This window comes from Carcharodon carcharias, chromosome 2, assembly GCF_017639515.1.
Source record: "Carcharodon carcharias isolate sCarCar2 chromosome 2, sCarCar2.pri, whole genome shotgun sequence".
Classification (NCBI taxonomy): Eukaryota; Metazoa; Chordata; class Chondrichthyes; order Lamniformes; family Lamnidae; genus Carcharodon; species Carcharodon carcharias.
In genome coordinates this window covers 71,881,647-71,895,308 of record NC_054468.1, presented here as the reverse complement: position 1 = coordinate 71,895,308, position 13,662 = coordinate 71,881,647, and the positions used below count along the sequence as shown (strand labels likewise).

Genomic DNA, 13,662 nt, shown 5'->3' with positions numbered 1-13,662 from the left:
AAGTGGCAGAAGGTGCAGGGGGGACATGAGGAAGAACTTTTTTATGCAGAGGTATTCGGTGTCTGGAATTTGCTGCCCAAGTTGGTGGTGGAGGCAGAAACATTAAACTCTTTTAAAAAGTACCTGGATCTGCATCTAAAGTGCTGTAAGCTACAGGGCTATGGGCTGGGTGCAGGAAGGTAGGATTAGAAAGGGCACCTGGGTGTCCTCGGGCTGGCATGGACAAGATGGGCCGAATGGCCTCCTTCTGTGCTGTAACTTTTCTATGGTTCTATATGCAAATAAACGAGTTTTTTCGCTTGGCTAACGGTTCGAAGAGTATGCAATCCCAACAAACCATTTGAGCCGGGCTCTCATCTTGTTATGACAATACAAGCACGTCTCCCTGTTTTGTAATCTACTAAAACACGTTGAACTCTCAGTTACGTAACATTGCAACCGGGAATATTCTATTTACAAGAGAAAAACAAATCAAAGCATGAACTAAACCGTTTGTGAGACACTGAAGACTATAATAAAAGGCTGCTTAATGAGCGTCATTGATTTCAGCTAAAGAGATTTCTGAGTCTGACCTGAAAACTCATTGCAGCATTCTCCAAATAATCGGATCAAGCGTCTCACATTTGTGGCTGATAAAGTGTGTTGGGCTTTTGTCGCTACATGTTTATTCAACTCACTGAGGACAAGTCTGCGAAGCGTGGCCGAAGCTCCAGCTCTTCTGTTTCTGAAGCCTTAGAAATGTCAACTGATTTCAGCGGATACTGGAAAATGATATCCAATGAGAATTTCGAAGAGTACCTGAAAGCGCTAGGTAAAAATCTGACCACTGGTGTTTGTGTATAACCAGAACTTTATAGCTTTGCAGCTCTGAAGAAGTCACATAGACTCGAAACGTTAACCCTGTTTCTCTCTCCACAGATGCTGCCAGACCTGCTGAGTTTTTCCAGCATTTCCTGTTTTTATTTCAGATTTCCAGCATCGGCAGCATTTTGTTTTAGGTTTTGCACTCAGTCTGACACAACATTTCAACTGCTGATTTGAGAATTAACAGTAAGGTGGCAAATGGAAAATGCCATTTTCCTTGCATTATAAATCTTGTATGTTGAGGTGTTTCTGTGCTTTGGGGTGGAATCGATTTAAGTGGGGCTTTATCTTTTTAAAAGAAAATTGTTGCTGATATCTATTAAGAACACGTTATTAATACGTAACAAAACTTCTGAAGTGTTTAATTGGTTATGGAAGTTTGAGGCGATCAGGAGCGATGAAAGATGCAAGATAAATGCAAGTCTTTCATTAATACCAGTTCAGATACTTACAGAGGATTGAACTTATTTCATGAATCTGATCCTTGCGAACATCCGAGCCTTCATTTCGATTGATGTCAGTGTTATTACGGAGGTAATTTGTAATACTGCATTTACTGTATATGAGTGTAAGAGATCCAGGCGAGAGAATGCTAATTGAATTGAAATTCTCTTTTTATACAATATGTCATTAAGACTCAATGTTTTGTCTTGTGTTTCAGTCGAATATATGTTATTTTATTTTCCCTCTTTTTTAAACAGATGTAAACATTGCTTTGCGGAAAATTGCAACTTTGCTGAAACCAGACAAGGACATTGTTCAGAAGGGAGATCACATAGTCATTAAAACCATCAGCAGCCTCCGTAATTATCTCATGGAATTCGATATTGGCAAGGAGTTTCCTGAGGATTTAACCGGGATAGATGACCGCCAATGTATGGTAAGCATTGTGCACCAATCGGATCCTGCTAAGCTTCTGGTCAGGATGGATTTTGATATTCGTATTCTGAATAAGCATTGGAAATATTGCCAAACTAGGCATAGACCAGTGTGAGGACAATATGGCATTTTGTGTTGTATCTAGCGCTCTAATAGTTTGCATTGAGTCAAATTCGCAATGGATACAAGTGCTTTCTGTAAGTACGTTCCCAGACAGATTGGTTGAAACATGGACAAAAGAGCTGAACTCCAGAGGTGAGGTGAGAGTGACTGCCCTTGACATCAAGGCAGCCTTTGAACAAATATGAGATCAAAGAGCCCTAGCAAAACTGGAGTCAATGGGAATCAGGGGGAAAACTCTCCACTGGTTGGAATCATACTTAGCATAAAGGCAGATGGTTATTGGAGGTCAATCATCTCAGTTCCAGGACATCACTGCTGGAGTTCCTCGGGGTAGTGTCCTAGGCCCAACCATCTTCAGCTGTTTCGTCAATGACCTACCTTCCATTATAAGGTCAGAAGTAGGGATGTTTGCTGATGAATCTTCAGCACCATTCATGACTCCTCAGATACTGATGCAGTCCATGTCCAAATGCAGCAAGACCTGGACAATATCCAGGCTTGGGCTGACAAGTGGCAAATAACATTTGCGCCACACAAGTGCCAGGTAATGATCATCCAACAAGAGAGAATCTAACCAATTCCCCTTGACATTCAATGGTATTACCATCACTGAATACCCACTATCAACATCCCGGGGGTCACCATTGACCAGAAACTGAACTGGACTAGCCATGTAAATGCTGTGGCTACAAGAGCAGGTCAGAAGCTCAGAATCCTGAGGCAAGTAACTCACCTCGTGACTCCCCAAAGTCTGTCCATTATCTACGAGACTCAAGTCAGGAGTGTAATGGAATACTCCCCACTTGCCTGGATGAGTGCAGTTCCAACAACACTCAAGAAGCTTGACATCGCCCAGGACAAAGCAGCCCGCTTGATTGGCACCACATCTGCAAACATTCACTCCCTCTTCCACTGATGAACAATGGCAGCAGTGTGTACCATCTGCAAGATGCACTGCAGAAACTCACCAAGGTTCCTTAGGCAGCACCTTCCAAACCCTAAAAGGACAAGGGCTGCAGATAGATGGGAACACCACCACCTGGAAGTTCCCCTCCCAGTCACTCACCATCCTGACTTGGAAATATATTGCCATTCCTTAACTGTTGCTTGGGATCAAAATCCTGGAACTCCCTTCCGAACAGCACTGTAGGTGTACCTATGCCACAGGGACTGCAGCGATTCAAGAAGGCAGCTCACTATCACCTTCTCAAGGGCAATTAGGTATGGGCTATTAATGCTGGCCTAGCCAGTGATGCCCACATCCCTTAACTTAATTAAAAAAAAGATTTGGGCCATGTTTTACTGACAAGATAATGGTGAGCCAGATGGTGCTGGTGGTATTTATGTGTACATAGTTCGGTAACTTCAGGCGAAGTATATATATAGGATTGCAAACTCTTCAGGGTTGGTCTGTAGCCTCCAAGGATTGATTACCAACCTCTAGGACACTGCTGTGTGCAATCCTGAAGAAAAATCATAGGGACATTAAAAAAGGTAGTTTTAAAAAAAACCTTTGAACATTTCTCTTTATCAGATATAAAAATATTGAAAATGGGGGACAAAAAGGCTGTCTGACTGACAGTCAAGCATCATCCAAATGGGTAACAAATCTTTTAGCTTTCCAGTTGGCCCAGGAAGTCAAAAGGATGGATGTGTTAGCCCAGGAATGACTGGAGCATGTGGGCAAATCATATGATGCTACTGCCAGGAATACATTTAATCACAGAGATAAAAACAAAAAAACTGCAGATGCTGGAAATCCAAAACAAAAACAGAATTACCTGGAAAAACTCAGCAGGTCTGGCAGCATCGGCGGAGAAGAAAAGAGTTGACGTTTCGAGTCCTCATGACCCTTCGACAGTTCTGTCGAAGGGTCATGAGGATTCGAAACGTCAACTCTTTTCTTCTCCGCCGATGCTGCCAGACCTGCTGAGTTTTTCCAGGTAATTCTGTTTTTTTTATACATTTAATCACATTTGGCAATACTGTAAAGCAGGTGGCATATATTAATATATACACGGTTAAATGCCAGTATTCAAAATGAATGTTCCAGTTGTGCTGCTCCATCCTTAGCTTTGCAAAAATGATTTCACTGTCTACCTCAATATTGACTTGTATTGAATGTTGTGAAAATGCTGTAATTATTGGCTGGTTACAAACTAAACCTGCCAGAGGTATTTAGGACAAGAAATTACAAACGAATGTACCCCCTTTTAATAATGTGATATATGTTAATTTCTGGCACTGAAAATTCAACAAATACAAGAGTAAATTCTCATTCCTTCAGATTTTGAATTGTTTTTGGAGATTTCAAGGAAGCCAAATTTCAAAAAAGAATTATTACTTTTCCTCCCTTTTTCTCTCAATCCAATCTTTCTTTCTCTCCCCTTATTTATGTTTTTGTGCCTGCTTTGACTTTAAATTAATTCTCCTTTAAATCATTCGGTTGTTCTGCAGTTATTTCCCAATCATTAAATCTTATTGGTTCAGGAGATAACCTGCTGGTTGCCCAGTCTACTCAGATCCCAAATGTTGTTTCCCTTACAGCACCATTATCAGGTCACACTTTCAGCAACATACAGGGAAAAACTGTTTGAGCTGAAGAGTACAGCAACCCCTACTCCAGGAGTTGAGCACTTAGTATTGCCTGGCACTCCTGGTGCTGTACTGAGGGGTGTTGCCCTGCTGGAGGTGATAGCTTTTGCTTGAGGCATTAAAATTGGGTCCTGCCTGCCACCTCAGGTGGACATAAAGGATTTTGCGGCACTGTTCAAAGAGGAACAGAGTTCTCCCGGTGCTCTGGCCAAAAGTTATCCCTTAACCAATACTAACTGTGCAGTTTAATTGGTCATTTATTTCATTGTTGTTTGTGAAAATTGCTGTGCGCAAATTGGTTGTCACTTTTCCCTGCAGAAGTAATTAATTTGCTATAGTGTTTTGAGACATAGTGAGGTTGTGAAAGGGGCTATATGAATACAATTTCTTATTCTTTACATAGCAGCTGCAGATGTATATGCCAGTGTGTGTTTGAACCAGTGGTGGCTGCATAGAGCTACCAGTTTACCAGCTCTGTAGCCTATTAGCTGTAATTTGAGCTACAGTTATTGAAGTTGCTCATGATGAAAAAGCTGTGTAATACTTTAAAAAAAGCTTTTGTTTTAAAAGTGATTTCTGTTTTGAGCAAATATTAGTCCCCATTAAGATGAAGTAAGTTGGAGGATGAAATAAACTTCCTCTCTGCAGTCAGTTTGTTAGGTCAAACACACTCCGGTTATCTGAGTTGGTGGCAGTGTATAGCTTATCTTCTACTAGGTTTACGGCTTTGTTGTTTATAATGCACAGAAGGAATTAGTTTATTAAAGCTAGAGTCCTGAAGACTAAGATCATGTGGCCAATTCAACTCAGGGTGTCTCTTTTATTACACTCATATTGTATATTTAAAAATTTTAGTTAATTGTGTGAAAATCAGATTTTTTATTGTCAGTCCAAAAGACTTTACCTATCACATGTCAATGATTATATGAAATAACAATTCTAAAAAAACCAATAGTTTGGAATGTAGACATGGAAATTTCAGGTAAAATTTAGGAAATGTTGAAAATTTGATGGAATTGTGCCTGATGATTCTTCCACAAAAGAATATTTCAAGTATTAGCAGTAGGGCTTTTTGGAGTATTTAAGATACCTAATTACTTTTGCAGGATGTGGAACAATTCATGGACTTAGCCAGTCATGCTTCATTCATTTAATGGAGCTGAACTATAGTGGACTGCATCAAAATGGCTGATTATTATCTGAATTAAAGTATGCCCAAAAATGAACATTTCAGCTGAGTAGAGCCTTTTCACAATTTTGTAATTGGGGCTACAACTGTGCAAGCAGAACTATGAAGCCTATAAAAAGTACTCCTGAATTAAGTCCTTAAGTCAATAAGGGAGCTTGAATTATTCTGGCCAATCAATAAGTCAAGTGCAAATCTGAAACCTGTTTTAAATAGCTTTTGTTATAGGCATTTGACATTGTTTTAATTTATTTTAGACCACAGTGAATTGGGAAGGTGATAAACTTGTGTGTGTACAAAGAGGAGAGAAACAGGGTCGAGGATGGACTCACTGGATAGAAGGCGATGAACTGCATCTGGTATGTCATTTGTTGCTGGATAATATAGTGCTACTTGTATATTCAGATGATTTGTATTTTTGAAAGGAATTACAATTTGTTTTTGCTGTTTGAAACTTACTGCATGTAGACCAAGAAATTCCATAACTCCTGATGCAAACTTCAAGCTGCCTCCTCCCAATTTAAATGATAGCAGTGTTCAGTTGATGCTGAGTGTGCTGTTGAGTGGCTGCATGCCTGAGCAGGGGGTGCAAAATCATAAGAGGCTAGCATGAGTTCAAGCTAGCCTGCACTACTGAATGCAAGGCTGCCTCTGTTAAAGGGGAGGAGCTTTTTGGGTGGAGCAGGTTCTGTAAGTTATTTTAGTGATTTTGACATGGGAAAGGCACAAGAATGGTACAAATTGACAGAGTGGGCTCCAAGATTTTCCACATTGCACTGAAGGCCCTGGTCTAAGAAGAGGAGAGAAATCATTTCTGATTTACAAACTGCATATGGTGTGAGCATGTAGCCCGTGCTTTCCCCTGCTCCCTTCCCCACCACTTCACCCTTGTGTCTTTCTCCTTTCAGATACCCAATTCTGCAATTTGGGCAGGCAGTGGTGGAAGAAGAAGAGGTGAAAGAGCAGGAAGACAATGATGAAGAAGAAATGCCATCACTCACTCCCACACTCGCAACCACCAGTTCAAATACTGACACTGAACTTTAAAATATTGCTTAGAAGCAGGTTCAGCACGTGGTAGAATAGCCTGCAGCCAGGGCAGAGGACAAGACTAGCACTGGTGGAATTGTGTTCACTGGCACTGCAGTCAGCTGAGGTGATCCCAGACAACATGACCAAAAAAGGCTGTGTTGGTTGCCTCCTCCTCAGCTGCTCACCCTATACCTGCTGGCAGGGGCTGTGCCTCATGATGATGAGGTTGTGCATTATGCAGGAGACCACCATGAATCATGGTATGTGCTCTGGAGAATACTGCAGGCCTCCTTCAGGGCAGTCCAGGTAGTGGAAATATTATTTAAGCACCCCAGTGGTCTGTTGGATGACACTTTGTGTGGCTGCATGGCTTTCATTATACCCATACTGCCCAGGTTTGCAATGGACTCATAAGCCACCGAAGAAATCCATTGTCGCTCAGTACCAAACCTCTGATTTGTGATGGTGGTTCAATGCAGATGCCACAACTGTTTGCTGCATTACAAATGCTGCCAGGATACTGGGCATTGACCTGCATGTGCTGCATGCGGTCTCACACCAGCTGGGCATTGAGGAATCCCTTTCATTTGCATTACATCCCAGGGTTGGCATGCAGGTTCCATAAAGTGATGCACATACAGTCAATGGTAACCATGGGGGAAACCTTCAATCCTTGTGAAGCCACATGCTTGCCACCATCTCCTTACCTCTGGAAGGAGAGAATGACATGTATTCACCTCTCTTTGAATACAGACCCTCAGTGATCTCCTTTATGCCAACAGTGGTCGGCAAACTGGGAGATGATGCAAATGTCACCTGCTCCAGCTTGGAAGGAGGTAGACACAGAGAAGTTCACCCTCACTGGCAATGACAATGCAGTCCTCACCCTGCTCTGAAGTAGGAGTTATGCTGCAATGGGTGGCATATTTCAGCGAGGACATCCATTGTGCCACAATGACATCTGACACACTGTTCCTTGCTGAGGCTGAGGTAGGAGAATTGTCTCCTGAACAACCAAAGTGGAATGGCCTCCTGCTGAGAATCACCACCACCTCCCCGTTCTGGCAGTTTGTATTGCCTCTGCTCATTCTCCCTGATGATGTGGACATACAAGTTACCACATCCATACCTGGGAGGAAGTGTTTGTGCAGAATCAACGAAGTAAAGACAAAGTCCTACAGCACCTGCCACACACTCCTTGCATATGTCAGCAACTTTAAACAACTCTGGAAGCCACAAAACACTTTGGAAATCACAAGAAGAGCCAGTATCTATCAATCAATCAGCAACTAACCTGGATGTAGTTAATGATCACTTTAAACAGCACTGATTGTGGGGATGGTGGTTGGTTGTTCTTTCCTGCTGCTGAACACATGTTCAAGCAGTGTGTTTGAGAGGGAGTTAGATGAAGCATTGAGCCCTAAAATGGCAGAATAGCCCCAAAATGGCAGAACTGGTGTTAAATCAATGTTGCATGATGATTGTGTCAGACTCTGCCTACTCGACATACCTCCAGCGGACGCCCCATGTCATCACCAAAATGGTCTCTGGCACGGTTGGCACCAGAAGTGCGCAAGTGCTATTTTGAAGGCAAAGCAGCACACCCAGTGCCAAAAAACTGGGTGTGATGGAGGCAAATTTTGCAACTTTAATATTTCATTCACAATGACCTCGTAAATATTAGTAGCTGTTGTATAATATCTAGAATACAGGGAGGAAATTGCAGTGCTAATGTCACCAATAGATGCAAATACGCTAAGGAAATCTCTTGCAGGTAGTTAGAAATGTTGGAATTCATGGGTAGGAATTTTAACTCCTTCCTTATATATTATGTTCCAAAATGCGGTCCGTTATGACATTATCACGAAGGAGTTAAGCTATTAAATGATTCACAGAGGCACAAGGTAACTGGCAAGGAAATCAACTTCATCACTCGAGCGTGCAGTGAAAATAACGGAGGGAACATCGTCATTCGGTAAGAGGTGGAACAAGACCCACACTCTTTGCCGGTGATGTGGGGCATTTCACCTGCAGAAATCAACCTGCGGTAAATGTGCCTATCCTGCCAAGAGAAAGAGGAAGTATAACTGGAGTGCTAAGGCCAAAAGGAGAAACACAACTGGTACAGGCCACATGAGGCACCTGAAGGTGGTGTATCGCCGACTCAGGAATGGATTCCACAAAGGGACCATCCTGAAACCCAGACATTCCACAATGGCTTCCTCCAGCACTTCATAAACTACCAGTGTATCTACACAACAAATAAAGTTATGGTTTGGAAAATTTAAAAAAAACACCAGTTCAGCCAAAACAATAGTACTGGTTTATGATTAAGCTCGCTTTGAACAGATGTTATCAGTTAACGATAAATCAGTATTCCCCTCCCATTTGAAAGCACTGGTGATTAATGAATGTGGTCACATTTAATTAACTGAGTCAAATCTCATTGGACTACTGTCTCTTCACTCTCTCACTTGGTTTCCACTTTTTCAGATTCAACTATTTTGCAGAAGATTTCACTTTCTGCAAAATTAATTAAGCATCTTAAGCATTAAAACAAATTAGTCGATATTTGGTTAAAAGCAAATCTGCTCACACACGAGTCATTTGTGTATGTTGGTTCTCTTCACCATACAAGCAGGTGGATCATCCACTTCTATGTTGAAAGAACAAAAAATACCACAAATTAACCTGTATTACTCTGCATAATTCCCAGTTACTGAATTAAGTGGCATGTCTAAAGGGCAAAGGGCACTTGCCTGCCCATGCTATATTTCACACATAAAACCATTACTTTTTTAACTTAAAGTTTGGCCAAACATGGACAGGAATGTGAATGAGGAAATAAACCCAGAATTCCAATTGCAGTGGTGCTTCTTATTCAGTTAGTAAACCTTTAACGGTTGCTATTTGGATTCACTAACTGGTTCATTTGATGGTAAACGTGCACTTATCAACTTTGAATTTAATATATTTCAGCAATTTTAACTCTACCCACCAGGCAGAAACCAGATGGATGGGCAGTTAAAATTGCCCACATTACTTACCCACTGAAACATGCATGAAACTCACCTGTTGTGCTCTAAGTAAGCAGCAAGGATACCACCCCAACAAAGCTGGCAGCTGAATTCTTTATTATGTAATTATGTTGGATCCCAATGATGCCATTGAGACCCGACTGCAATCTTAACTGGTGGTCTAAGTGGGAAAGTCACTGCAGCTTTCTCAATAGATAAGGATATTGGGAAAAGGGCGCAGGGCCAGTAGAAGCACAAACATGGTTCTGCACTTCCCTTACGGGGACAGGAGGAACAGGGCTCTCCCCTTGGACATAAGACAACCGAGAAGCCAATTCCATCACCAACCTGATGTCAACCCTGATATTCTCGGGACTGTATCATTTTCCCACCTGACTGTTCCAGGTGTGAAGTCAACCAGTGGGATTTAGATGAAGTGTAGGATAATAAAATAATCCTAGCTTCATTTCTGGAACAGTGGATGAGTTTCCAATTCACCTCATTGCCGGCCCTTCCAAATCATGATTAGAGTTTAAATTTGAACCAGAGATGCCTACTTTATAATTTGTACCTGTACCATGTGGCAAACTTCAAAAAGCATTAGCATTGTTTTTGCATTTGACATCTCAAAATACTTTCTCTCCGCTCCTCCTAAAGCCAGTGGTTGGTGCTTGCATCACTTGGATTTCATATTCAAGGGTCTGTTCACTAAGTATGAGGCTGGAACAATGATTATTGATTGGCAGTTTATCCAATGAGCTGAGACTGAATCTATGCTCATTCAGCATCCGGGGATGCAGTGTTCCAGGGATCACTGGCTGTTTCTGATCCCTTCTCTAATCTGACGAAGGTAATTGAAGCTTATTGAAATTAAGTAAGCTAACTAAGCATAGAGCAGGGATAAAACTTGAGATTCACTTGAACTGCATGGTTCACTATCAGATTCTTATGCTTCACATGCCTTATTCAACCTAGGAGAATCTGACATCATCTGTGCAAACCCCAACTCTTGCAGTTCTCAATTTCGATACTCTATTGCCATGCCTGAAACTTTGCTACCTACAGTAGGATTCAAGACCATCCAGGCCAGTTAGAGAATGCCCCAAAATGTTATTGTCAAAAAGAATATATAAAATCCTAAATGGAATGATCTTGTAAATACACTTAGAGATTTTAACTGCTGTATTTTCTCTCTCGCTCTCTTCCTCACCCACTTCCAGGAACTGCGGGTTGGAGAGGTAACAAGTAAACAGGTCTTTAAAAAAGTACAGTGAAGAGCCTCAGCACATGACTGAAGACAAAACATAAAGGAGACATGTTGGCTAAAGCTGGAGGATCTCTACGGTCACGAAACCCTTTTAATACGAAGTGTAAAGCTGTTCATAATATCAGTGGAGACAGTTACATGGTCACCTTTTTAAATGTTACATGCAAATAATTTAAATGTCATTTTTTATTAGCAGTGACTTGGCCAATTATATTGCTCTTTGATTGGAAAGTTAAACTAGTGTGATCTGTTAGGTGTCTCATTTATGTTTCTCTATTAATAATGGTTCACTAAATTACAGTCAGTTGAATGCTGTTTGAATCTGCAAGCTTTTCTTTGTGGTGTGTGCTTTATTTCTCATTTTACCTTATCTATCTCTCTCACTCCTATTTTCCTATCTCTCTGTCTGTGCCTTTTCATACCTATCTGTTTTTCTATTGCACTCTCATTTACAAATCTCTGTCACAGTCACCAACTTAGTTGTGTGAATGTAAAGGAAATCTCTTTTTTCATGCCTCATTCACCCAGATTGGTCAATGCAGACTGTAAATCATTTATTGGTGCTGCCGTGTCAGAAACATGATTTTTGCTCCCTTTTCAAGTGTGGTGCAATTTATCCTTAAAGCTGCACCTTCCCAGTATTTTTATGACTTGAACCTTGCAACCAAATGAATTATAACTAAATTAAATTTTATTAGCCAGTATATTTCAATTGAATTCAACTTGAATGTTGGTCCGACGTTGTTGTGGTTAGTTCTATTCAAACATTACAGTCTGCAAAGGCGTTGAGAGCTTAGATCTGAATTTCTACAGGTTGTTTATTAAAAAGCCAATTTATAGTATTGAATATTGGTCCATTTGATTTCAACTAAATTGGAAAATCTCTTTATTGTACAAATAGCTATTCCAATTATTTTGTGACATGATGTATTTTTTCTGATCTTTATTAAATATTTTAACACATGGTTCATGCCGCTAATAGTCATAATCCAAAAACCCTTTATGGCCAGAATTTTTACCTCGTCGGGCGGGCTTGGTTGGGGCGTGCGGGAGCTTTCGGGAAGCTGACTGCTGCCCGCAATTGGGGCTGGACCTCAATTTCACTCTGGCGGGCCAATTAAGGCCCGCCCAGTGTGAAATGCATGCTTCAGCGCTTAGCGCTGCCTGTGTTGGGGTGGAGAAGGGCGAGCGTGAACTTTGCGTATGCGCGTGGGTGCGAGTTGGAAAAGCACAGAGCTGCCTCAGGGAGTTGAACAGTTTTGAAAATAAAAAATAAAGGATTTTTAAATGTTAACAAACATGTCCCCTCATGTGACTCTGTCATACGAGCAGGGACATGTTAGAAATTAGGATGGAATTAAACATTTTTTTTTAATGACGGTTCGAAACCTCATCCTGCCCGTGGATGAGGTTTCGTAAAAAGCTTTTTCACCTGCCTGCCAACCATAAGGTTGGATGGGAAAGGAGAAATTTGAATCAATTGGATTGTTAATGGCCTTATTAGGACTTTTAATTGTTGGTGGGGGCGCTGCCAACTCCCGTGTGCACCTGCTGACTGAAATATTGCACGAGTGCGTGATGATGTCGGGACGCTCGCCCAACGTCTTTGCGCGTCATTTTACGCTCGAGTAGGTCAGTTGTGCGCCCACCGGCTCAGCGAAAAATCCTGCCCTATATGTTAACTTGTCTCCCAAATATAAAGCAAGATTATTATATTATAATGCATACTGCTGTGAAGGGGAGTGGGACACAGAAAATATTATCAGTACTGTATGGTAAATGTTAGGAACAAACTTTCAGTATCATTTGCCTTGTATGCAGCTAGGCTGCTGAAAGTAAACTTGGAAGTGCAACATTGGAAAAATATTATACCATTGTAAAAATAAATCCATGACAGAAATTCTGCATTGCCTTTGTGCTGTCAGCTCAACCAGTGTGTAAAGAGCTGTTTGAAGTCTGGCCACTTTCCAAAACCTCTATGGCAATGTGAATAACACTGTGACAATTTGAAGAGCGCTGGGAGAACATTGAAGTGGAATGTAAACTGATATCTAGTAGCACTAGAATCTACTTTGCAGCTTTTGAATAAAATACGTTTTTAGCACTGGAGGGGCACTACTGTTGACACAAGCGGTAAAAATCAAATCCTGCCTGTGGTGAGTGTACCAGATGACTGACGTGCAGGAATGATAGCCATGATGCTAAGCAATTAGAAGTTGAAAACATGAATGACTGGGTAACACTATATACTTTGATTGAAATTATGTATTAAAGTGTTCAGTCTCAATTGGGAATTGTGTATAATGACAGTAACTGGTCTGGCGCATCGACATTCCATGCTTAAACCAGATATGTGTGTTTAACTGCAGTCAATTATATCCCATCTGACAATAGCTTTTGAAAAGCAATAACCCATATTAAAAGACTTGATTAAATGTTTTGACAGATTTGATCAAATGTGACAGGTCCATGGAGTCCGCATATGACAAGCATTTGTCTGACTGCTTTTTTAATTTATCTAGGTCAATGACCTTAATATCCAGTCTGAGAGCCATGGCAAATAATCTATTTGTAATGAGGTAGAAGTCAAGGGCAGAGATGAATAAATCCTCTTGGGTTAAAGCCCTTGGAAAAGTAATAGTTTTAATTTGAACTGTAAACGACAGTGATGTTTGCACAACCGAACTGTGTCTTTGGCA

General features: G+C 41.1%; 1 protein-coding gene and 1 pseudogene across 1 annotated transcript; both read left to right on the top strand.

The window, feature by feature from the left end:
• The first annotated feature begins 172 nt into the window (after positions 1-172).
• Positions 173-11,917, top strand: rbp1.1 (retinol binding protein 1, cellular, tandem duplicate 1). The gene is made up of 4 exons (XM_041173738.1): positions 173-811; positions 1,566-1,744; positions 5,905-6,006; positions 10,917-11,917. The coding sequence occupies exons 1-4, from the start codon at positions 661-663 to the stop codon at positions 10,968-10,970; spliced, it is 486 nt and encodes a 161-aa protein (XP_041029672.1). The 5' UTR covers positions 173-660; the 3' UTR covers positions 10,971-11,917.
• On the top strand, positions 7,365-9,012 carry LOC121269226 (annotated as a pseudogene).
• Positions 11,918-13,662: the final 1,745 nt, after the last annotated feature.

Excerpts from the sequence above, each read along its gene's own strand:
- rbp1.1 (XM_041173738.1), top strand. The coding sequence starts at position 661 with ATGTTTATTCAACTCACTGAGGACAAGTCTGCGAAGCGTGGCCGAAGC. Across the intron at positions 1,745-5,904 it reads TAGATGACCGCCAATGTATG|ACCACAGTGAATTGGGAAGG; the intron begins GTAAGCATTGTG and ends AATTTATTTTAG. Across the intron at positions 6,007-10,916 it reads AAGGCGATGAACTGCATCTG|GAACTGCGGGTTGGAGAGGT; the intron begins GTATGTCATTTG and ends ACCCACTTCCAG.